The following is a 26,546-nucleotide window of genomic DNA, read 5'->3' on the forward strand; positions in this document are numbered from 1 at the left end:
GGGGCACGGTGACCGCACCTACGTGAGGAAACCAATCAAGGACGTGCCATGCACACTTTTTTAAGCGTTCAAATCAACTAATCAGTTAGCCAAACATCCAAACCATCTTTACCATACTTTAGAGGGTACATTAGACTACTAAAACAGGCCATGACACTACTCTGTTTCTTAACTAATTTTTTCTACAAAAAATGATGAACAAAGTAATGTCTACCCTTTCCAAAATTCAAGAAATTTTCTAAGTTTTGAATGACTTTCTATTTCTAGTTGCATTTGCAAACCCTTAGAAATATAAACTAGCAACATTATTTATTAACACCAAGTATTTTATTGTCGTTTATAAAGTTGGTACTTTTAACTTTATTTAAGTGTTGCTTATATGTTTTATATTGTTTTTGTTCGATAAAAAAATGGTTTACAACCCTACGTAATATAACACGACTATTGAATTAACTTTTATTTCGTATTTTCGTTGATCGTTTTAAGTTACGGAAATTGATTTATACTCTTTATTACATGTATTAATGTATAAATATGATGCTCATGACATGTTTAAGTAAATGATTTACATGATGGTGTCGCAGGAGCTGTTTCTGTTGGCGGCGAGTGTCTACGAGAACGACCCGTAAGAGTGTGACGATGTGATGGATGCTACTTTTAGTTTCATCACTTTCGTCGCTTTATTTTAACGAATGCTATTTTCAATTCGTGGTTCATGGTTTTGGTGGTATTATGAAGTAAGCAAATTTTCGATGGTATTTTACGGCATCACACATCACACCTACCCGCTGCCTTCTTTCCCCTTTCCATCGCCGATTCCTCGCTTCTTCTCGCTAGCTCTAATTCGCTTCGAATTCCTGATTTGCCGAACCCTAGCGACGCCGACATCGTGGTGACGCCACGCGCATGGAGATCTCCTTCGAGGCGTGGGAGGGCGTGCAGCGGCACGGCCAGGACCTCGCGGACCGCCTCGCGCAGGGCTTCACGGGCCTGCTCCAGGCGCCGCCGCAGTTCCCGTGGCCCCCCGCGCCGCACAAGCGGATGCCCTTCGACATCGACCTCCCCGTCGTCCCCTTCGGCAGCGCCGGCGGCGGGGCCCACGCCCGCGGCGTCCCGGGGAAGGACTTCTTCCCCTTCCCCGCCGCCGCCGTCTCCTCGGTCATCGACATCGGCGGCAGGCTGGGCCAGGCCGGCGCCGAGCTCGGGGCGTCCGTAGGCGGGGCCGTGCAGCACGCCGTGAGCCATCTGCCCGTGCCGTTCCGGAACGGCCAGATCCGCCGGCGCAAACTGCCGCCGCCATCGCCGCCGCCGCCTCAGGCGCCCCTGCCCCCCGCTGCTTCGGTGGGCGAGGGGGCGGTTGGGCTCTCCGTCGAAAGGGCTGCTGTGGATAGGTGCCCCCTCGAGGCGGCGGCGGCCGCCGCCGCTGCGGCGACCGGGAGCGCAGCCGCATCGAGCGTCAGCGGTCATGTTGGCGGAGACGATTTGGACGAGGACGACGAGGGTTTCGGCTGCGATATTGGGACTCTTGGGAACTTTAAGAAGGCTAACGTATGATTTAACTCGTGCTTGCTGTTTTATGGATTTTGGCATGTCGCGCACGATTGTAGTTTAGGGCTCCTGTCGTTACAGCACTTAAATTGATGGTGTCCGGTCTAGCAACTGGTTACATGTCTCTACCATCCGATTTATTGCAATCCTCTTCCTCTCAGTTAATCACATATCCAGCGGAAGGATCTGACATTTTAATTCACACATATTTAAGCCATGATGATGATCTTCTGAATTGTCCTTTTTGTGTCAAGAAAAACCCTTAACTGAACTCACGTACAACCTAGAGATCATAGGCTCATTGCACTTTTACGGTGGTACACACATGGATGTTATGTCAAAAGTTGTTCATCAAGTACTTGAGCTAAAAAAAACTAACCTTCAACATTTTGAATCAACAAAATATTTTTTATTGGACTTGTGGATTTTGTCTTACATTTCTAATTTCTTGTCATGGTACATTGACCCAGATGATGGCATGTTGCAACATAGTACTTATCTTCTCTCTTGATGATTATATAGGGTACTGTAAATATGTCGGCAACATACAATACCAGGACTCAGGACATCGAGAGTTCTGTTGTTGCACGTGGGGACCTCTGGAGGCTAGAGGCATCGCGTGGCGGATCAACTTCTGGAAATGATACTTCGCCCCTGTACCTTGTTCAGTTGGGGCCTCTACTATTTGTTCGAGACTCTACGCTTCTCTTGCCTGTTCATCTTTCAAAGCAACACCTGCTTTGGTATGGTTATGATCGCAAGGTACTCAACCTTTCTATTTCGTTATAATCATGGATTTTGACAAACCTTGTTTTTTTTGCACCACGGATGAACCGAATTTCATTACCCAAAAGCAATGAAATTACAAAAGTTTAATGATCCATAGTGTGATACTCCACCGCGTTATCACCTGCCAGATTGAACCGAACACGCAGGTTCAGCTAACAGGCAACCAAACACTTTTGTAATGGTTATCAAACATCTTGTAATGATTTATCAACTAGTTTGAATTACACCTGTATTTGGTACTTTATTTTGTTATATTTTATTATCATTAAATATAGCGCTCCTTTATATGGGCAATGTTATGGTCTTTATTGTTTATTAAAGATTAAACTATAGGCCAGGTCTACCTTGATGTGCAAATCTGTCTAGTCTATTGCAATGCATATGATGTACAAAGATGTTACTAGTAGGTTTGCTATGTATGAGCTTATGTGGGATTGTTGGTCATTTTTTCTATTGCGTATCTCTGACATAATATACTTCATATATTGTCTTCTTACTTTATAGTTAAAACAAGGCGTCTGTTTTTAAAGGCTTGAAAGTCACCCCCCTCCCATCTTTCCAAAATAATCATCATTCGCATACCCCAAAGCTAATCGAATAGCTATGGTATTATCTTAAATTTAACCTACGACCCGCAGTCTACAATCACTGAACTATCTTCTATGATGTATAAATATGCATCTATGTCTTTCTGATCTGATATTTTCTCCGTTTACATTGCTAAACTTGATATTCCATTGCAGAATGGAGTCCATTCCCTCTGTCCAGCTATATGTTCAAAACATAGGAGATGGTTGATGATGTCAATGATGTGTCTCAATCCAATAGCTTGTGTAAGTCTCATTCGTCGTCCTCTTTAATAATGTGAGATCTATTCTATTAAGATATTAAGATTAAAATAACTGACTCAATTACTTTCAGGAGAGCTTTTCGTTGTATTGCTTTGTATTGTAGTTATGTAATTAAAGGATACATTTTGTCATGGTTCCTCAATTGCAAGGTTACACGTTCATTTGGCTTTGAGTCTAACATACCATCGATCGGAATAATACTAAAAATTCATTAGTTTATCAGCTTCTTTTCTGTATTTGGCAATGAGTACAGTAGCCGACCTGTTTTCTGAAAATTGTGTTCATTTATAATGCCACAGCAATGCTTTAAAAAATATCAACAAGCATAGTCCCAGTGATTCTAGTTAAATTTGCTTGCTTGTCCTTGCATTTTCCTTGTGCATATGAAGCTGAGTATTAATAATATACTACCTTTATTGCAGTCGTTTATGGATCTGCAATTCCCTAATGGGCAACTGACATATGTTGCTGGTGAGGGGATATCAGCCAGTGGTTTTCTTCCGTTATTTGGTGGGTTGCTTCAAGCTCATGGAAAATATCCTGGAGAAACAAGAGTGAGCTTTTCTTGCAAGGTTAGTATTTTTAGTTTATGTTCCCTATATTAATCAGTTGTGTAAAATTTAGTTTGTGTACTCTTTTAAGTAGTCTATATCAACATTATATTAGCCTGCCAGGTTGCAGGCCCTGGTATTTCTTAACAAATTGTGCTAGTACATAGTGAGTCATGAAAGAATGGTGATATGTATTAAATGTGTGACCAGTAATTGCTATATATTATGGCTTGTCATCAATTTTTATGATGTTTTCTGTGTTCCAATAGCATATGAGTTCAATCTGACACTTGTTCCCTCTTTTCTTTGAAGAATAAGCGTGGCACAAGGTTCGCTCCTATGTTTCAATGGCCCGACAAGTCTGTTTCATTAGGAGTTACACAACCCTTGGCATGGAAAAGATCTGGTCTTATGGTGAGACCCAGCATACAAGTCAGGTAGTTTTCTGAAAACATATGGACAACTCCGCAACATTTATGTTTTGCAGATATGTAGGTAGGTTTTGATTACAGAAACATCAAATTAGATGACAAGTATCTTACTGGATTGCGAAATAGTTATCTATAGTATAGGGACCTATAAACAGATTTCTTTTTAGTAACTTGCTTGAAAATGATTATTTCTTCTTGCTATCCTCATGTTGTGCTAAAAGCTGTGCTTGTTACATTATTAGAATTTAAAATGGCAATGCTTGACAAATAGTCAAATACTGTATGCTAGGTAACTGTTGGCAGATGTAGTTCATGAATAGTCTTGTTCTTTGTTGTTGTTTTGTTTGAATCCTTGTCTCTCTGTTGTAACACCCTTGTTCTCGGTGCTCTGTTGGCAGTGTGTGCCCTACGTTTGGAGGAAGTGATCCTGGGGTACGTGCAGAAGTTGTCCATTCATTGAAAGAGGAATTGAATCTGATGTGTGGCCTCTCTTGCTCACGGCATCCATCGGCTTATACTGCTCTCTCGGTAAGCTCTAGTTAACTTTTCTGATTGGTTCTTTCTATAGGATTATAGTTTGGATGTAACTTAATCTCTACATGGCAGATTGGACGATCAAAGTGGAATGGTCAAGTGGGTAGTTCTGGAGTGGTAATCACTTTGGAAACACCTCTTAATAACATTGGTAGGCCGTCCTTATCTGTTCAACTGAATGGTGGTTTTGAGTTGTGATCCTTCTGACTCCTGCACTGAAGCTGTACATACCAGTGTATATATTGCCATCACTAATGTTCGTGCTACTCAGCCGATCAACCTAGAAAAGTTTGTTGAAGTGGGCTGCAGGCTTGCAGGTCGTTTTTGTTACCGTAGTCTATAGGTCTCAAGTCTCACCTCAACAAATCAGCTGCTATAGTACCCATGCGGGCACAGAAATCAACTGCTTTGTTCCCCACTCAGACACATCGCAATCCTTAAAGAGATTGTGATACTTGCAGCAGTTGAGCTCATATTTTTAGAAGTTCATGGAAGGGGAGAGCCACGGGCTCATGTTGCTATGGCCTGCCTCCCTGTAGGAGCCATGCGGTCATGCAAGATGTTCATCCAGAAGCTCATTCTTTTGGTGCAAAACTGATAATACCTGTCGCAAACTGTGCAAATGAACATTGTTAACAATTGTCTTGTGCGGACCTTATATTAACATAATATCTGGCCACTGTTTAGTTTGCATCGTTGGATGTTGAGATAAACAAGCTGGTGTGTTATTGGCTGCAATCTTGTATTCCCCTACATGTATTGGTCAATGAATGGAAGACTAGCGATCCCTGAAATATATACTTAATGCAAATCTGCTGTCGCTGGTGTCCGTTCTGTGCTAGCTTCAATTTGAACTTATGAGGAATTTGACTACCTTTGCGAAACGAAATTTGCCGATTTATTTTAACAAATCTGGTAACGGTGTCATCAGCATGTTCCTGTGTTTTTGAGAGGAATACGGGTAGTTTTCTGAGATCAGGTTTTAACTACTACGTAGTTCCAACGCTTGCATTTATGGATGTTATGAACCGGTTGAAATAATTTTGCGATTTGTAACCGAGTACCAGTTCAATATATATAAGCGCAAGGAAGCATGCATTTATGAAGAATGTTACGAACTAGACGAAATAGATTTGTGATTTGTAACCGAGTATCAACCCGATATAAGTGCAAAGGAAGTGCCCTCGTTAAGCAGCAGGTGAAGCATCTGCGTCAATAAACACAAAGCTACTCTACACGCTCTTAGGCCTTGCGTTGCAATCCCAGTTCGGCCATGAAGATCGCTCTCACAGCTGTGCTACCACCACTGCTACTGCTGCTCATCTTCTCGCCGGCCGCCATGTCGTCCTCGGCTTTGGCTCCATCCGGCCCCGACGGGCACGGCCCCGGCGTCTACATTGTCTTCGTCAGCCGCGCCGACTACGTTGATTCCGTGGACTACGACCTTTGCCTGCTCGCTTCGGTCGTCGGCAGGTAGCTGTGCGCCCTGTTCGCTTGGGCACGTCTGGCTAATAAGCCATGACTGAAAATACTGTCGGCTGATTTGATGAGAGAGAAAAATATTATTACGGTTTATAAGCTAAACAAGCCCAAGCGAACAGATGACCCATCCATACCTGCACTAGCTATGCGCCTATGCCCGTACGTCCCGGGAGGCGGGGACCTCACCAGCACTGACCCATCCTTGGCTTTGTTGCAGCAAGGCTGAGGCGAAGGCTGCGCTGCTCTACCACTACAGCAGCATCGGCTTCGCGGCGCGGCTAGCACCGGAGCACGCCCATCAACTCTCAAGTGAGTGCACCTGGTTAATCTAGATCAGAATTATTATGCCTCATGGGATTTTGTTACGTCCGAAGTTCCGAATGAGTTTCAGAGAACGTTTCGGTTTAATGTGTTTCAGAGAAGGACGGCGTCGTGGTCATCAAGGACAAGACGTTCCGTATCCAGGAAGACGGTGGCTTGCCTGGCTTCTTCAAAGAGAATGTCTGAAAGATCAAATGTACCTCTTCTGCACGATGCTTAGACACGTTTGGACTTTGGATGCACACAACTGCGGCGATCTGAAACGTGTTATATGAGAACATACTCATTCCCTTCTCACGATCTGAAACATGTTCACTGAAGTTTGGAGTACACTTTTATGTCCTCTTTTGCAGATCTCCTGAATGATTAACCTAACAAATCTCATGGAGTACACTTTTATGCTTACTTGAAACATGTTCACTGAAACATGTTCGCGCGGAGGTTGAAGATGACTGTAGGGGAGGTAGACTTCGCGATGGGCATCTGGTTGGGAGTTGGGGCGCCTATGGGCCAATGTTACCAATGGGAACACTAACTTTGAGCTTAAGTCAGCGTTAATCATAATGGTTCAAGCTAGTCCTTTTTTTGGAAAAGTGTACGAGGATGCAAATGCTCACCTCCAACATTTTTTTAAAATTTGTAGCACATTCACCATTAAAGGAGTGATCCAAGAAGCTATTGGTGTATGTGCATTATAATCTGAAACTGTGCATCCAACAGTTCAACACACAACTCCAAAATTTCCAAGGAAAAGACCCTGATCCATGTAGCATGACTATGGATTTTCATAACAAGTTCCCTAGCCTGATCCATGTAGCATGAATATGGATTTTCATACCAAGCTCCGTACCCGTACAGCTTCGGTTTGAGATGCTGGATTCTTCTACGTGCCTATATATATCACAAATTGGCAAACCACAAGCAACAACTCAAGAGGTTTTACTTTTCAACTGAAACAAACATAATTGTATTTTATAATAAAAACATTGCACAGTGTAATGCTTGCTAGCCCGCGTAACTGTGCGGGGTTCCAGCTAGTATAATGTATATCTAGATGTATAGTGAAAATTATATGTATCTAGAAAACCTAAAATGTCTTATAGTTTGAAATGAAGGGAGTATTATTCAATGTGCTGATTTTCTTTTTTTTTTTGTTTATTTTGTTCAAGTTCAATTTTTGCATCCTAGTTACATCCATATAATTCGTTGATGACCAAGCCTCAGCCGCTCAGTTGCTAGTATTTTAATTATTTCTAATTTCAAGAGGACAGAGTTTTCTGATTCTCTGCTAGACCAGGCAAATTATGACTTCGGAAACATTCACCATGTAGAACTCGGCTTGACCAGGCAAATTATAGGAAACATGCAATATTTGATGGATATATGTTTCCTAATAATGTGATAAAATCACCCCCTCTCTATATATGAGAGGCCCGTGATTGGTTGAGACATCCAAACAATAAAAAACACAACCAATCTAATATTTTTATCTTTTGTTATGCCTTTTATTCCTTAACCCTACCTTTCCCAACCTTCTACAAGCATCTCAACGACGTTTAGGTGGCATTGCTGACTCTAGAATAACCCTAGATGCGCCTTCTCGATGGGCTTCTTCCCATGAGGCATTTTCAGGTTTTTGCCACGGTTGACCTGCAAAAGTTTGCTAGGCTGATTTTCCCTGCTTCGTTGTGAATTCGATTCTCAAGTGGTCTGTGTGATCTGGGTGTGGCCCCTTGAGTATGTGATCGATCTTTGCATCAATATATTTTTTTACGACTCTGTTAAGGATGAAGATGTTTTGGTTTTGATGGCCGAAGTCAACTCTAACAATAAGTTGTCACTTGAAGAATTCATTGAAGAACTGGATCTAAGGAGTACATGCAAGAATTTAAACAAGCAACTACAAAGATTGTTTCTGTCCTGTTACAAGGCGTTGTTAAGGTAAAAGAGTGCACCAGGTAGATGCAATATTCAGGTACATTATCTAGTCATCTATCCAATCTCATCAGTATCATGCTTAATAAGATGATTAAGATCCAATTCCTAATATTCAAAATACGGCTATTGAAGAAAATAAACTAGTAAAACAATCGGCTATGCTAATATTATTAGAAAACTAGTTATTGTTTGACCTTGCAAAAATAGACCAGCTACTGATGTTGTTGGCCAAGATTCTTCCGTCTCAAGCCGAATCTAATGTAATCAGTAAAGAAAATCTAAAACCTTTTGAAAAAAAAACATAGATCCTACATCCAGTACTTTTACATTCGAGGGCAACAAAGAGAGGATTCGCCTAACCAATTAGATTCGAGTCGGTGTATTAAAGCAAAGCCAAATATATTAGATCAATAAAGCATGAGATTGGTGTTTGAAAAACTACTGAATCCAAAGTTCCTAACAAGCATCTCAAGCATACTACTGAGAAGCTTTTAGCTAAGTGCTAAAAATAAAAAGAATACCAAAGATGCTAGTCGGCCTATCAATTAATTCCAAACAAGTCAAATCATATCCTATGAAGCAACTTGGAGTCAGAATCGACAACGAAATTATTATCATGAATCAACGGCATGTTTTCAATATGTATCATATATGGCTAGCCATCTATGCCTTATTTTCAGCATGCCTTATTTTTCTCTACTATGGTATTCTTATAATCCCTGGATGGTATTCTTATAACCCATGGATGCTGCCTCTTCCTAGATATTTTTGTTTGGATTACGTTACTCACTCACTTACAGAGAACCGGGAATTCACAAGCCATCACCTACAAATAATGATCATTCTAATCAAACAAATCGGTCTGTGGAGAAAAGAAGCGCAAGGTGATTAGACAAGTCTATCGTGTCAAGAAGGATGAGAATTTGAAGAAAAAAGATTTGGCACAAGACAAAGAAAAGCTAGTAATTCAAGAAATATCAGCTAGATTTGTTGATCAAAATGTCCCCAATGACAAGCATGTTTCAGAAAAACAAAGCTGCATAACAATCAAGTTCGGCTAGGGGCAAGACAAGAGCAAAACTGTACGTGCGATAGAAACTGGCCTAGCCGATCTCAAAATTAGCTTAGGCGATTTTTCTGGGAAAAAAAATGAATAGAGTTTCAAATTAAAGAGTAAGGTGAAGACGAAGCCATGTTTGGAGGAGCTTTTATCAAAATACCAGTAGATAGCCATGCAAAAGCAAAACAATCAGGCAAGGCAATATCAAAAGGAACAATTCTTCATCGCCAAGAAAAGACATGCGTGAACATCACTGGCACTCACCTCATTTTCGTGCATCATATAAATCAATCCATGCGCCATGGACTATCTATTCAGGTGTATCTCTACGATAATTCATGGTTTTGATATAATCCCTAGTTGTCATATTATGAATATCGAGGTCCTCATTATCCTTAGGGCCATAATTTATATGATTGGTTGTTGTGGAGGAGAGAGTGAAGGTGTATCGCCATAATGAATTGATGATATAGTTTTGATACAAAATCAAATAGTTTAGCATTAAACTCAATAGTTTGGTCCCACTTTTTTAGGCACGGTGGATGAGAATCAATTATCTCGATAGTGTTACTATATATAGGGTAAGGCTATTCTGTAACTGGCCATAGAATAACTTATTCTATAGTCACCTTGATTTACGATAATATTTATACCAATTTACGATAACATGAATATGCATTTACGATACTCGTGTTACAACAACTCACCATGATATTTACCATAATGTCATAGTAAATCACTTAGTAAGGAGTTACTATAGTCTCGTAAATTAGCATAGTAACTATCGTAACTTAAAATGACCATAGAATAAGTTATTCTATGGCCAGCCGCAAAACAGTAGTTATATATATATATATATATATATATATATATATATATATATATATATATATATATATATATATATATATATATATATATATATATATATATATAGTAATAGAACACTTAGACCAATTTTTTTTTAGAATTTTCTTAAGTCAAACTTTGTGTAAGTTTAATCGAATTTATAGAAAAGAACACCAAGATCCGTGACACCAAATTAGTATTGTTAGATACAACATAAAGTGTAATTTCATAATATGCTTATTTGGTGTCACAAATGTTTGTACTTTTTTTATAAATTCGGCCAAACATAAAAAAGATTGGTTTAAGATAACTCTAGAATGATTTATTTACTGATAGATGTAGTATATATGTATTATAGAAATTTTTCTTGAAAAAACTCAATGCCCTCCATACGTTATGACAACCTTGGATAGGAGAGTACAATACTCCCTCTATTTCAGAATATTATTCTAGCTAATCCCACACAAAATAAGGAGCCTTAAAGTGAAAAATATTCTCTCATCATTAAGTAAATCGCAATCCATCGTCTTATGCCTTTGGATAAGGGGATGTGACTGGCTGTTTGACTTGTGCCTTTGGATGTTTGCTTAAACTTATCAGCGCTACTTTTCAGCCATGAAACAATATTTTTCTCTCATAACAAATCAGAGCATTAGCAACAGCCAAAAAATCAGAGAATGTTAAGTTATTTGGGGGAAAAAAAGATTAATTCAAAAATAGCAAGTATTGTGAAACGGTGAATAGCTTAATCTGAAGTCCAACTAACTCGTGGGCCCACCAAAGGAAATGAATGCCGAATCTACCAAACCGATGGGAAATCTGGACAAGTACTGTGATCTAGAATAATTTAGCGTCAGACTCAGACCGGCTGGAAATTTGGGAAGGGTGGAAAAACTGTGGAAGCAAAAGCGGTGAAGCACCACCCATCCGCTCACGCGCCGAGTCCCTGTGCGGACTGCGGAGGCTGCGTGCGCCGCGGACTCGCGTTGCAGGCCTCTCGAGTTGAGAGGACGTGACGCCAACGTGGGTGGCTGGCTTAGACTCGGAAACGGAAAGGGAGGCGCCAAGGAGGCAACGGCTAGCTCGGTCTGAAGCGCGAAAAGGGACCCCGCCCGCCAGCTCACAAGCAGAGCACGGCACGCACGGCTCGGGCTCGCCAGTCGCCACTGATCCGACAAAACCACCGCCCTCGGCGAGCGCTTTCCAGCTGCGAACCCCGTCACTCGTCCACCACGGCAAGTCAGTGGAGCGCGCGGGGGCCGCGGCGTGGCGCCTGGCGCGGCACCGCGCCCGCTCCCCTGCCCTGCTCCAATGACCGACCAGTCGGTCGCCATCGGTGTGATTTGCTCGGCTACCGGAGCCAGGCCCGCGCCCGCCGCCACGATGATTTGTTTGTCGGTTCCTACTGCTGCCACACTTGCTCCGGCTACGTATGATAGTCATGTGGATCAAATGTGTTGGCCGTGTGCTAATGACGGACCAGTGGTCCGTCCAAGGGTCGGCGGCAAGGGCTACGCGATATACGAGCAGAGTGTTGAAAACCGCTTGACGTGACGAGGCACCAGTGCTTTGCTTCGCTAAAAATATGAATGCGGCGGCCGGCGAGGCTACGAGATCGCGGTCGCCTGCACCCTATGCCCAAACGAGTAGCTAGGTGCTAGATACTGTACCGGGGAAGCAGATTTCTCGCGTTCGTTGGCTAGATCAGAGCACTCGCAATCCGACCGATGGACCCCAACAAAGCAGTAGGTCCTACTAGTGACTGGTAGCACAAACACGTAGCCCATCAATATACAGATCGTGGTTCGTATATAAATCTCATATCCGGATCCAACAAAAACATCATTTGAATGCGAATTAACCCCGATCCCGATAGCCATTAACGAGCTGATATAAACCGAAAAGGGAGTCTAAAGGCGCACCACCGCGATACATTACTCTGCCTGCTAGGTAAGGATGGCAGCAGGGATATACCCGTCGGGTATCGTCGGAACATTCTCTTCGAAGAATCCATCCCGTTCCCGTCCCTGTTAACTGTCTCGGGTATAAATTTTTGTCCATCCTCGTACCCGTCGGGCATCGGTCGGGTAACAGATACCCGACGGGTACTGCATACCCGATAAACAATGACACTTGGGGTCGCAGCTTTGCAATCGGAGATGTTTCTTCTTCACCCAGGTATAAGTGTCGGAGTCTCGGAGATGCCGAGGAGAAGGAGCGAGGTTGCGAGGAGGGCGAACAAAGGTGGCAGAGAGACCGAACTGAGGAAGCGAGGGGCACGAGTGCTCGTGAGACAGGCGTGCTTGTGCTGCTGACGGAGATGGTGAGAAAAAATTGAACTAGGGTTCATAGAACACACAAACTATATATATGATTGTTCAGATTTGGGCAAAAATACCTATGTTGGGCTTCTTTGGACCTAATACTCGCATGACAGCTCAAATAGTCGGATTCCCCAACGGGTAACGGGGACGGGTAAACAGGGAACGTTCCCGTACCCGCTATACCCGTCGGGGATGGATTCTTGCCCATTTAGATGCCCGCAGATAAAGATGTGATCTCATCCCCGTCTCCTAATGGATCAAATACCCATCGGGTATCGGGTATCGGAGCCCGTTGCCATCTTTACTGCTACTTACTAGAGCTTTCTTGTACGCACGAGCATGATCCAGCCAGCGGCAGGGGCAGGGCAGCGGCTGCACAAGAAGAGCCATGTCGCTGCACCCCAAGCCCCACCACCCACCATAAACCCCCCCACACCACACCACCACACCACTCGCACTCTCGCAGCAACCAACGCGATCCGTCTCCCTTGGCGGCCCATTTGAATGTGAGAGAGGGAAACTGCCGCCCAGCTATCTATCTATCCGTCACCGGCCATGTCGAGATCCTCCTCCTCCAACTCCAACCCTGGCTCCGGCTCGTCGAAGCCCATCCTGGGGAGGGCGATGGCGACCATCCTGGCGCTGCCGCTGACACCCATCTCCAAGGACAAGTTGGGCCTGCTCCTCTTCAAGAAGCGCGCCTCCTCCTCCGCCAGGCGCCGCTGCTACAACTACAAGCTGTTCCGCCACTACAACTACGCCTACGTGGGCGCCCACCCGCTCCCCGCTCCTCCTGGGCCCGCCGCCCCCCGACGTCATGGCCTGGCAGAGGGACGCCACCAAGAAGCACTGAAGCAGGGCAAGGATCATCCTCGCCTCCCTCTTCTGCGGCACCGACGACCTCACCACCGCCGTGCAGAACGACCTGGCTCATCGGGGCGACGCCCAAGGGCGCGGGGGCAGTGACCAGTTGGTGCTCGCCCCGGCTCTAGAGTGGGGGTTCGACGACTATGCCTACGTGTACAACGACGACGAGGAGGAGGTGGTGGACTACGAGGAGGAAGGGGACGAGGAGGTGGACGGCCGCGCGGACCGCTTCATCCAGCGGTTCTACGAGGAGACGAGGCTGTAGAGTGCAGAGGCAGCAGTCTGTGGTCCAGCACCGCCGGCTCTAGACGCCTTCTCATTTCGTCCGTTGCTACTGTCGATCGAGTAGAATCAGTGTTTTTAACACTTTTTTTAACTATTTTTAATTCTAACAATGTTTGTCCTTTTCTTTTAAAAGTAACACTTTTGGCCACGTCTATATCCATGGCACGGCGAAACAACGCTGCCGCGCTGGCAGGGAAGCTTACTGCGTATGTGGCAATGTCCTAGCCCGCTGGCCGCTGACGTGGCAGGCCTTGCCGCGCCACCGATCGTTGTGCGGCTGTGGCGCGCCACGTGTCAGGGCACGACAGAGCGAAATAGAGGCCCGTGGCCCAGTCCATTTCCTCCCTCTATTTCACTCCGTGCCACCAAGCTGCCGCACAGCAGCCGCCTCGACGCCGCCCAGCCCCCACGCCTCCTAGCCCGCACTGCCGCGCCATTGCCTCCCGGCTCCCTCTCTCCCTTGTCTCCCTCTCTTAGTCCCTCATATCCCCACACGCCACCACCCCTCCTCGTCGTCGGCTCAGCCGCCGCTTGCTTATGGCGTAGCCTCCCTCTCTCCCCATCCTCTTCCTCCCCTGCCACCCCCTGTCCTTAACTCTCCTCCAACTTTGGGCGCAGAAGAAGCCCGCCGCCGACCGGCCATTGTCGTCGGCGGCCAGCTCAGCGCCTTAGGTGGATTGGGATGATCCTCTTGCCGCCGGCCGGCCATTCCCGATGTGGTTTGTCGAGGTAATCCTCTTGTGCATTTGTTGCTTCAATAGAATTGTTGTTAACTAGGGTTAGAATTCAAAATTAGTCAATGAAATTAGTAAAGTTAGCTAGATTGGTATAGTTAGTTAGTATAGTTGGTTAATATAGTTAGTTAGTATTGTTAGTATAGGTACTAATATTAGTTAGTGTATTTAGTATAGTTAGTTAGTATAATTAGTTAGAATTGTTGTTATAGGTATTAATATTAGATTAGTTAGTTTTCTTAGTTAGTATAAGTATGAATACTAGATTAGTTAGTATGCACGACGATTTCGATGACCTGATGAAGTTTCTAAAATGCTTTTATAGATGGATTGTTGTGTTAGAGTTTTCTACGGAGAAAGTGTTAGGAGAGAAGATGATATGTTTGAGGATATGGAAGAAGAATTGGAATGGTTTGATGAACCTCCTAGCTTCAGCGATCTTTGTGGCCGTTTAAATGAAAAGTTTGGCTGTGATTATACACTGAAGGGGAGGTTTGATAGTGGAAAGACTAGGGCACACTACGTGCCGATGCCCTTATAGGACCATGCTCACTGGTCCCGCTACAATAGGGTAATCCAAGGTTCCAATGTGGCCATGGCTGAGGTGGTTGTGGAGAATGGGTACATGATGCATGGTCTCCAGGAGGCACCATCCTTCGATGATGATATTCAACAAGAATGCAGGGTTCATGTGGAACCAACTATGGGTACTATGGATTTAGATGGTCAGTTGACGCAGGAGCAGTTTCATTCAAGTCAAGTAGGCTGTATAAGCAATGACTTCAATGTGAATGAGTTCAAATGGGAAGAGGAGGAGGAGGACAGGATCAGTGATGTAGTTAGCAGTGATTCAGATGATGACTAGGGAGGTAGACATGCTATCCCACACCAGTTGATGCCATGCCAGTACCTGTTCATGGTATTCCATTAATAGTACCAACTGAGGTTTTGCATACTATGCCGGCTCAGGGTAGACTAGTCACAGATTTGTCAATAGATGATACCCCCTATGATTCATGGGGCATAATTAGCGAAGCACAGCAGTATGTTCCACCACCACCTTACATAGCGACAGAGCTTGAGCAACTAAGGTCGATGAACGTACTTTTCAAGGGCATTCTGAACTATAGGGACGTCAGCATGACGGATATGGCAGTTTGTGACACCGGTCTTCAGATGTGTAGGAAATTATTGTATGACCATGAGAAAGAAATCCTTAGTAAGGGTATGATATTCAATACAATGTTAGAGATGAAGCTCTTCCTTGAGGACTATGTTGTGTATCATCATAGGCCATATAGTGTCACTCATTCGAACCAGGAGTTGAGGTACTACATAATATGCAAAAATGGTTGTATGTGGAGGTTAAATGCACGAAAGAGACAGAGTGATGGCAAGTGGAGGATAAGTAAAGTGGTCGAACCCCACACTTGCCTATCAAATAGGGGGAAGGAAAATCATCAGCAGCTCACTACACGTTACCTTGCTTGTCGTATATTAGGGCTCATTGATGACAATAATGACATTTTGGTGTCTTTGTTATAACAATCCATATATAGATTCATTAAGTATGATGTGAGGTATGGAAAGGCTTGGCGTGCTAAGCAAATTGCCCTGGTGATTCGTTGGGGTAGTTGGGTGGAAGCGTACCAACAGGATGCCCCACATCTTATGTGCAATGCATATTACAACCCTGGCTTGAAATGGTTTGTGGACACCAGAGAGATGTATTTTTGGGACCTGTTGAGGCATGTCCTGGATCGTGTGTTCTGGTCATTCGCGCAAACGGAACATGCATTCTAGTTTTGTCGACCAGTCGTACTTGTTGATGGCACTTTCCTAACCGAAAAGTACAGGGGCACCTTGATGATGGTTGCTGCTGTTGATTTAGATGACCAGATAGTACCCTTGGCTTTTGCTTTGATAGAGGGAGAGAATAATGAATCATGGTCATGGTTCATGCAGCTTCTATGTGTACAAGTGCTTGACCCATCTCACACTATATGTTTGATCTTGGACCGTCAACCAGGGCTTCTTAATGCTATAGCTAAGCATATAGATGGGTTCCCACCTCTAGTGCACAGATGATGCATGAGACACTTTGTCGCTAATTTCTAGCGATGTTAGAGGAAGAAGGAGGTATGTGTCAGGGACCAAATACTGGGTATTCAAAGAGGAGGAGCTAATAACCATCAAACATTGATGCTTCTAAACAGACGAGAATGCAACTACACTTCTTGCCCAACGACCAAAGGATGGCTCTACCTCACCCGACCCTTGGGGGCAGACTCTACCTCGCTCGACCGACTGAGGGTTGGCTCTGCCTTGCCTGACCCTCGAGGGCTGGCTTCACGCTCATCTGACGTCCGAGGGCAGGCTCTGCCTCACCCAACATCCGAGAGTAGGCTCCACCTCGCCTGATGTCCAGGGGCTAGGCTCCACCTCGCCTAATGTCCAAGGGTAGGCTCTGCCTCACCTGACATCTTAGGGCAGGCTCCGCCTCCCTCAACATCTAGGGGTAGGCTCTGCCTCGCCCGACGTCTGGGGGCAGACTCTGTCTCACTCGATGTCTGGGGACAGACTCTGCCTCGCCCGACATCTAGGGGCAGACTCTACCTCGCCCGACGTCTGAGGGCAGGCTCCGCCTCGCCCGACATCTTGGGGCTGGCTCTGCCTCGCCCAACGTTTATACCATGCTCCTTCATAATGATGAGTATAGGGTAAGACAAGGCACTCAAGTCAACCACAGTACCGAGGACCATACCCTGCACGCCTATAGGGAAGTACTATCAAGATATGATGGGATGGGCGCTTTAAGCCCTTCCAGGCATGACAGAGTCTGAACAATGTTGTAGGCGCCAACTTTCGTCTTATAGTGTTATGGGCGCCGCCATCAGCCCTCGGACGCGGATTCAGACATAAGCATATGACAATCACTATGATCCAGGAGGGAACTCATATAATCTACAGTAACCAACGTATGATCACTTCCCCATCTGCTCCCCGTAGGGTCACAGCTCGGCACCTTGGTGCGCCACGCCGCCCACTAGGGCAGGATAGGACGTGACCACTTGCTAAAATGAAGCCAGAGCACGGCCCTATCAAGATTAGCAAATGTGCTATCTCTAGCACCATCTGCCATATCAGTGGGGCTAGCTCAGAGGAAAAGGAAGTCCCAGCACCTTCGAAGGACCTTCTTGGCCTTTGGTTTTTCTTCTTCTTTCTCCCATCTGTAACCCCTGCTCCCCCTTGATCTATAAAAGGGAAGGCAGGGCACCCCACTAAGGGGACAGATCAATTCAACACACCATGCACCACATAACACACAGCTGAGCAGCAACTAAGCTCTCGGTGCCCTTTTGACCTTTCCATCAGAGACTTGGGACATGTCCCTCTCTCGACCGGTTGTACCCCCTACTACGAACCTTTTTTGGTGCTAATAACACGAGCAGCAGCAAACTAGATGTAGGGATATTTTGCCCGAACCAGTATAAACCTTGTGTTCTTTAGCACACCATCCGGGCCTAATGCGCAACAAATATAAATTTACTAGTTGGTGTTTATTCGAAACACCGATAGTTGGCGCATCAGGTAGGGAACCTTTGCGCATTCTGATGTTAAACATTAGGCCATGGATGGCTAGCCATGGTATCTGCTGGGTCCTAGGTGCACATGTGCGCTTCGGGAGCCTTCACTTCATCATCACGGTGGAAGGAGAGTTGGCATTGGCTCACGCTGCCATCCAATCTCTCCCCTCCATCGGCCTCAACCATGAGAGGCTTGAGCTCTAGCTCGATGTCTCCCTTGGACCCCATCAGTCTAGGGAGGACCAGCGCTGCCTCACCCTTTCTAACGCCAATGACATGGCATGGTTTTTTGGAGGAGGGTCCCTCTCTCCAGAACACCACGTATGGAGCACCCCAACAATGCTTCCGTTCGGTCTCCACAATGCCACAACAACCGTTGGCCACCTTGTGGAATGACGCATGGTCTTGTCGCCCATGAACAACGAGTTCATGGGGGTGATTGAACACATCACAGAATCTCTCCACAACCTCCTCACAGAGGAGCTAGGGTCATCCTCTAGCTCTGACTCTAGCAGGGGGAGCCATCACCCCTCCTAAGAATGCTTCATGATGGGCACCCCCGAGGGACACATCAAAAGCATCCTCGTGGAGGAGGCTACCCCAGCGGGCAACCTCAGCGATGAAACCAAAGGGGAGATGGTGGCCCCACCTCGCATGGGGGTGGAGCAACTGAAAGCTTGACAGTGGGAGATCAAGGAAGCACGACTCTAGCTTGTGCAGGAATACGCGGAGCTCGATCAGGATCGAGTGCCGTGGAGACGATGGGTGCGCACGCACCATGGCCCATGATTTAAACCGAAGGATCATCGCCGACAATGAAGGCCTTCCTCGCTTCGCCCAGGCAAGCTAGAACATCACCGCTACGACGACCTTGCTCCATGGCCTTCTAGAGGCCGCAACGCCCAAGGATCATCATGCCCACCGTGAGATTCGCACGCTGCTCGAGCATGCGGTGGCATAGCTAGCAGAGAGCTCATTGTCTCAGCGACGTGAGCTCTACACCAGCCAGCGCACACCCTTGGGGTGTCTCGATAGGGATGCATCGGTCCACCAGGCACCATAGGGTGGCAAGCAACACATCGTTGTCCTGGTGCATCAGCATCTTGGACATAATCGTGACACACGTAGCACTCTCGATAGCTGTAGACGTACCTATGGCGACCTAAGAGAAGGAGCCCACCGCGGCTATCATCCTCGTCGTGGCGGACGCTATGACAGTGGCGAGGACCAAAGCTTAATCCTCGGCCTACCGGGCCTTTAGGCCTTCGGCCGTCACATCCACAACGTTGTTTCCTGCCAAGGTACCGACCACCAGCCAACATCCTGAAGTACTCTAGGGAAACAAACCCTAGACTATGGCTCAAAGACTATCAGCTTGCCTGCCAAGCCGGTGGTGTGGATAATGATGACTCTATTATCCGCAACCTTCCACTATTCTTAGCCGACTCAGCACGAGCGTGGTTGGAACACCTACCGTCCAATGCAATCTAGAGTTGGGCAGATCTGAAGAAGATCTTTGTGGGGAACTTCTAGGCCACATATAAGTGCCCTAGGAACCCCTGGGACCTCAAGAACTACCATCAGAAGGCCGGTGAGACCCTCCATGGGTACATCCGGTGCTTCTCCCGATAGTGCAATGAGCTCCCTAACATCACCGACGCTGATGTTATAGGAGCCTTCCTATCCAAGAGTACCTGCAAGTTTTTGGTTCATAAACTAGGATGCAAGGACCCGCGAACCACCAAGGAACTCTTAGACATCGCCACTAGCCACACCTTAGGAGAAGAGGCGGTCGAAGCGATCTTTGATCATCTCAAGGGCAAGGCAAGGTGGGATGAGGATGCCGATGAAGGCACCTCCTATCATTCTGCCAAAAAGAAGAACAAGAAGCAATGGTGTGAGGACTCGCTCTTGGCCACTGCTGACCACAAGGGTGGTCGAAAGCCCACAGAGCGCACTCTGAACCACTTCAAAAAATTACTCGAGGGACCATGCCTGAACCATGCCTTCCTAATTAAGCATCTATTCAAGGACTGTAGCCTCATGCGGCGGTTCTTGTCCAGAGGCTCCAAGAAAGGAGAGCACGAAAAGGACCCTGTCCCCACTGTGGATGACACCGAGGAGAAGGACGACGGCTTTCCAATGTCAGACGGCTACCTTATGATCTTTGGAGGATCAGTAGCCCATGACTCCAAACATCGTTAGAAGGTCGCACGCCGCGAGGTCTAAATGGCCAAACTAGCCACACCTCCCTTCCTCCGGTGGTCAGAGTCCGCCATAACCTTTGATCGGACCAACCATCCGGAGAGCGTCCCACATCCAGGGAGATATCCGCTCATGGTTGACCCGATCGTTAGCCCGAAGTGGCTCACCAAAGTACTAATGGATGGAGGCAGCGACCTCAACATCATGTACGCCAAGACACTCAATGAAATGGGCATCGATCGGACATGCCTCCGCCCCACCCGAGCACCTTTCTACGGCATTGTGCCTAGGAAGTAGGCCATGCCACTTGGGTAGATCGATCTGCTTGTTATCTTCGGGGATCAGTTCAATTATAGAACTAAAACCCTCACCTTTGAGGTGGTTGGGTTCCCCGGAACCTTCCATGTCATCCTGGGATGTCCATGCTATGCGAAGTTCTTGGATGTCCCTAGCTATACATACCTCAAGCTAAAAATGCCACCCCCCATGGGGTCATCACTGTCGGCACCTCCTTCTAGCACGCCTATGAGTGCGAGGTCGAGTGCTGCGGTCACACCACAGCGATCGTCGCCTCCAGGGAGCTCGCCGCCCTCAAGGAGGAGGTCACCAAAGAAGCACCCGACGTGAAGAAGTTGACCGGGTCATTCGAATTGACAGAGGGCTCTAAAGAAGTCCTCATAGACCCTAGGAGCACCGAGGGTAAAACAGTGCACGTTGGTACCACACTTTCCTCCGAATAGGAAGGTGCGCTCGTCGGCTTCCTCCACGCTAACAGTGACATCTTTGCATGGAAACCTTCGGACATGCTGGGCATCCCGAGGGAAGTCACTGAGCATACCTTGAAGATCCACCTAGGCTCCAAGCTAGTGAAGCAATGCCTGTGTCGCTTTGACAAGGAGAAACGCAAGGCCATTGGTGAAGAGATAGCAAAACTTTTGGCAGCCGGGTTCATCAAGGAAGTATACCACCCAAAGTGGTTAGCCAATCCCGTTCTTGTATGAAAGAAGAGCAAGAAATGGAGGATGTGTATTGATTATACGGGTCTCAACAATGCATGCCCAAAGGATCCATTTCCTTTACCATGCATAGACCAAAATAGTCAACTCTACCTCGGGGTGTGAAACCCTCTGCTTCCTTGATGCATACTCCAGGTACCATCAAATCACGATGAAAGAATCCGACTAGCTCCTGACATCATTCTTGACCCCCTTCGGATCATTCTGCTACACCTTAATGTCATTCGGTCTGAAGAACATTGGGGCTACATACTAGTGTTGTATGTTCAAATGCTTCGAGGACCTCATTAGGTGAACCATTGAGGCCTACGTTGACTACATCATGGTCAAGTCCAAATAGGTTGGCCACCTTGTTGCCGATCTTGAATAGACCTTTGCAAAACTCCAAGAGAATGTCATCAAACTCAATCTCGAGAAGTGTGTTTTCGGGGTCCCGAGGGGCATGCTGCTCGGCTTCATCATTTCCGAGTGTGGCATCAAAGCCAACCCAAAGAAAATCTCAGCCATCACAAGGATGGGCCCGATTTAGAACATAAAGGGGGTTTAGCGAGTCATAGGGTGCCTCGCCGCACTCAGCCAATTCATCTCACGCCTTGGCAAATGAGGTCTCCCCCTTTATCGACTCTTGAAGAAAGCCGACCGCTTCGAGTGGACATCCGAGGCCCAGGAGGCACTTGACATGGTCAAACTGCTTCTGACAAAGGCCCCGATCTTGGTTCCTCCAACTGATGGAGAATCCCTTCTGCTATACATAGCAGCCACCACGCAAGTGGTCAGCGCTGCCCTAGTAGTGGAGCAGGAAGAAGAGGGGCATGCCCTCAAGGTGCAGCACCCTGTGTACTTCATCAGTGAGGTACTATCCAACTCTAAGACCCACTACTCCCAAATCCAGAAGCTCTTGTATGCCATCCTCATCACCAAGAGGAAGCTATGCCACTACTTTGAGTCACACCCAGTGATGGTCATGACATAGTTCCCCCTCAGCGAGGTCATCCAAAGCTAGGATGCCACGGGAAGAACCACAAAGTGGGTGCTCAAGTTGATGGATCAGGGCATTACGTATGCCTCCTGAACGGCGATCATGTCCTAGGTGTTAGCTGACTTCATCATGGAATGGACCAAGGTCCAAACACCACCGGTGGTCGTCGACCAAGAGTACTGGACGATGTACTTCACCAGATCATTGATGAAAAAGGGCGTCAATGTGGGGCTGGTCTTCGTATCGCCCCTCAGGGTACGCATGAGGTACATGGTTCATCTGCATTTCCCCTTATCCAATAATGTGGCTGAGTATGAAGCACTCATCAACGGCCTATGCATTGCCATCGAGTTGGACATCTGATGCGTCAACATCTGAGGCGACTCCCAGCTAGTCGTTAACCAAGTCATGAAGGAGTCAAGCTGTCACGATGCCAAGATGGCTGCATACTGCCAAGAAGTCCAACGACTGGAGGATAAATTCGATGGCCTCGAACTCAATCACATCCCAAGGTGCCTCAATGAGGCGGCTGACACGCTTGCGAAGGCGACATCTGGCCAAGAGCCAGTGGCAACAGGTGTCTTCGCTAATGAGCAAAACAAGCCCTCGATGTGCCATGAAGGGTCAGAGTAGGCCCATGATGGTCCGCTCGATCTAGCCTCGGGGGCTAACCAACCTACGGCTCTGTCTGGGCCCAAGGTCATGGAGATAGAACAAGATCTAGTAACAGAGCCTAACCCTCTGACTGACTAAAGAATTCTCTACCTCAACTACCTCCTCCATGACACGCTACCGATAGATAAGATAGAAGCTCGATGGCTCGCACATCATGCCAAGTCCTTCATTCTTGTAAAGGGCAAACTCTACAAATGAAGCCACACTGGGATCCTGTAGCTCTGCATCCCCATCGAATAGGGGAAGCATTTGCTGGGCGATGTCCACGGTGAGGTCTGTGGTCACCATGCCGTGCCTAGAACCTTGGGTTGAAACACATTCCGACAGGGCTTCTATTGGCCCACTACAGTAGCTAACGCCGAACAAATCATGCGCACCTACGAAGGGTGTCAGTACTACGCTTGGCAAACTCACCTCCCGGCCTAGACACTCTAGATGATCCCCATCACGTGGCCCTTTGAGGTTTGGGGGCTCGATCTGGTTGGGCCTCTCAAGAAGGTGCCTAGAGGATACACCCACTTGCTTGTCACCATAGACAAGTTCATGAAATGGATAGAAGCTTAGCCGATCTCTGCGATCAAGTCCAAGCAAGCCGTATTGTTCTTCCTTGACATTATCTATCACTTTGGAGTCCCAAACTCCATCATCATGGACAATAGTACATAGTTCACTAGAAAAAAGTTCCTTTGATTCTGTGATGAATACCACATCCGGGTCGATTGGGCCGCTATCGTGCACCCCCGAACGAACGGGCAGGTCGAGCGCACAAATAACATGGTCCAATAGGGCCTTAAGCCTAGGATCTTCAATCAGTTGAACAAGTTTGGAGCATGGTGGGTCACCGAGCTCCCTGTGGTACTCTGGAGCCTAAGGACAACTCCCAGCCGAGCCACTAGCTACACGCCTTTCTTCATGGTCTACGGTTCTAAGGCCATCCTCTCAACCGATCTCAACTATGGAGCACCAAGGATAAGATCATACAATGAACAGGGAGCCAAGGCATCCCATGAAGATGTCATGGGCTAGCTAGACAAAGCTCATGACGTTGCCCTCCTCCGCTCGGCCAAATACCAGCAGGTGTTGCAATGGTACCACAGCCGATGGGTGCGAGACCAAGCCTTCAACATTGGGGACCTGGTTCTCCACCTCGTGCAGAGCAACAAGGACCGCCATAAGCTCTCCCTGACCTAGGAGGGGCCATATGTCATCATGGAAGTACTCTAGTGAAACGCCTACAAGTTGAAAACCATCGACGGCGAGGTCTTCACCAGCACTTGGAACATTGAGCAGCTATGTCATTTTTACCCCTAAATAAATGCATACTTTCTCTTATCTGTTTTGTCATCAAAATCCCTGATCTTTTGTGACATTTGACCCCTACAAATGCGAGGGGTTGGACCTCACTCAGGGGCTAGTATGAGTACATTTATCTTACAAACATTGTCTGTGTTTTCCCTCTTTTCTCATGGTAAGTCCTGAGGGCTAGGATTTCGGGAACAAACTATGAGTATAACTTGTAGGACTACGGGAAACCCATGCCCCAGTGGCTACAGTCTCCTTGCTCACCAGCGTGATCAGGATTGGCTCACCCGCACCCTGAGCTTTTTGCGACTGTAACTACGAGAAGGGTCAAAAGGCACTGAACCTCTTCTACAAAAATAGGGAGAAGAGCTAAAAAGCTATTTGTCGTAACAAAATTTAAGAACTTGTTCATTTTTGCACAAATTCATCGCTTATAAAGTGATTTCATCACAAAAAGGGCTGATGTATTCATAAATACAAAAAACTGTTCCCATAGGGGCTCCCCCACAACTTAAACAATTACATTTTTTGACTAGTTCTACTCTAAGTACTACCACGGCCGCCACGCCACGCTCTCCATTGGCAACGTTCTACCGCTCTACGGGATCCATGAGGGTGCCATCATCTACAACGTTGAGCACCACGCTGGTGACCGTGGTGTCTTTGCCGGGGCATCCAGGGACTATGCCATCATGATTAGCCGCAACCCTAACAATGGCACCTGGATGGGGGTGCTGCTTACCGAAGAATGGCCGCCATGGCTGATGGATGTCTCTGACATCTCATCAAACTTCATGAACTAGCCGATCTGAGCAACTGCAAGGGCAAAACCCACCATCGACGTAGTCCTGGGTGGCTTCCCCACCGACAAGGCTCGCATAGAGAGGATTCTCGGAAGAAGCCTACGTATGGCTCCATCCCGATGAAGGCCTCGTAGACAATGACAAAGCTGATGACGCTCAGCATCATCTAGTGTGTCTCCTCCTTCGGTAGAAGCAGCCCCATCTCGGCGAAGGTGGCCAGCACCATCTCATCTATGTTGGATGACCTCTAGCTCGACATCGCGCTTTGGATTCACGAACAGATCTACGAGTTCTCCCCTCCGTCACATTACCCTCTCTCACTTAGGAATCGCCGTGATGCAACAGGTGTGACCTTGACTAGCTATGCCATGCCCATCATGGTCGACGCAACAGGTGTGGCCGATAGCTCTGCTCGCTCCAACGTCGGCAGCGAAACTACTTCCATCGCCGGTTGTGTGGCAACCTTTGAGGGCGCCCTCTCAGCCTTGCTGACCGCTTGACCCATCGAGGGCATAGGCACCACCACAGGTGGCACCAGATTGGTCGACGAGGCTATGACACTGGCTCTGCTCTCGCCCAAAATAGGAGCAACGTCTGGCAATGGCCCCCGCCTTGCCTGAAGGGCGATGGTCTTCTTGGGCACTAGCACTATGGAAGTGCCCCATCTGACCCATCTCCCAACACTGCAGAAGAGACAAAAGGCATGAAAAACAGAGAATAACAAAGAAAGAGAGAGAAAATAGAGAAAAACAGAGGAGTCAGCAACTTACGTTGGCGCTATTGGGTGGTGGAGACGTTTGCGGGATGAACCCCTAGCTCCCTACTCCACCTCATTGGGATGGGACCATTTTGAGCCCATCCCCTGAGCTCCCAAGCCAAGGGGCTTGCCTCCCTCGTATCTAGGGGCACAGCAGCAGAGCCACTCCCCTCTCTCGACCCTCGGGCACGGCGGTGGATCCGCCAGCCCCCGCTGGCTCTTAGGGCACGGCGATGGGTCCGCCCGCTCTCGCTAGCACCTCGGGAGTAGTGACAGACCTGCCCATCCCCACTGGTTCCTTAAGCATGGCGGCAAGGCTACTCCCTCCTGCTAGCACCTTAGGCGTGGCGGTAGATGTGCCAGCCCCTAATGGTTCTAAAGATAGGCCGATGGTTCGGCCCACCTCCTCCGGCCTCACGGCTGCACCTTCCCTTTTGTGGGATGGGAAGGGTCCCTACATTGATGAGTGGGTACCTATTAGCATGTCCTCGCTTCCTAGGTCACCCCACTCGGTGTCTACGACTACCTCGTCATCATTCTCATCATCATCGTTGTCATCATCATCATTGTCTATCTCCTCTCCTCGCTCTCGTGCCTACAGTTTTCGCTGCTTCCTTTTCCTCTCGACCTCCTTTGTCTTCTTCTACCACTCAGCCGT

At 47.1% G+C, this 26,546-nt stretch overlaps 2 protein-coding genes and 1 pseudogene across 2 annotated transcripts; all 3 read left to right on the forward strand.

The window, feature by feature from the left end:
- The first annotated feature begins 630 nt into the window (after positions 1-630).
- LOC136452910 (uncharacterized) lies at positions 631-5,514 on the forward strand. Its single transcript, XM_066453490.1, has 7 exons — positions 631-1,548; positions 2,071-2,310; positions 3,081-3,170; positions 3,611-3,760; positions 4,052-4,176; positions 4,569-4,698; positions 4,777-5,514. The coding sequence occupies exons 1-7, from the start codon at positions 907-909 to the stop codon at positions 4,900-4,902; spliced, it is 1,503 nt and encodes a 500-aa protein (XP_066309587.1). The 5' UTR covers positions 631-906; the 3' UTR covers positions 4,903-5,514.
- A 118-nt stretch (positions 5,515-5,632) lies between these two features.
- Positions 5,633-6,736, forward strand: LOC136452911 (subtilisin-like serine-protease S). Its single transcript, XM_066453491.1, has 3 exons — positions 5,633-6,177; positions 6,404-6,495; positions 6,605-6,736. Exons 1-3 carry the CDS (start codon positions 5,978-5,980, stop codon positions 6,691-6,693), a joined length of 381 nt encoding a protein of 126 aa, XP_066309588.1. The 5' UTR covers positions 5,633-5,977; the 3' UTR covers positions 6,694-6,736.
- Positions 6,737-13,233: 6,497 nt separating this feature from the next.
- Positions 13,234-13,853, forward strand: LOC136452912 (uncharacterized; annotated as a pseudogene).
- Positions 13,854-26,546: the final 12,693 nt, after the last annotated feature.

Source organism: Miscanthus floridulus, chromosome 5 (assembly GCF_019320115.1).
Source record: "Miscanthus floridulus cultivar M001 chromosome 5, ASM1932011v1, whole genome shotgun sequence".
Classification (NCBI taxonomy): Eukaryota; Viridiplantae; Streptophyta; class Magnoliopsida; order Poales; family Poaceae; genus Miscanthus; species Miscanthus floridulus.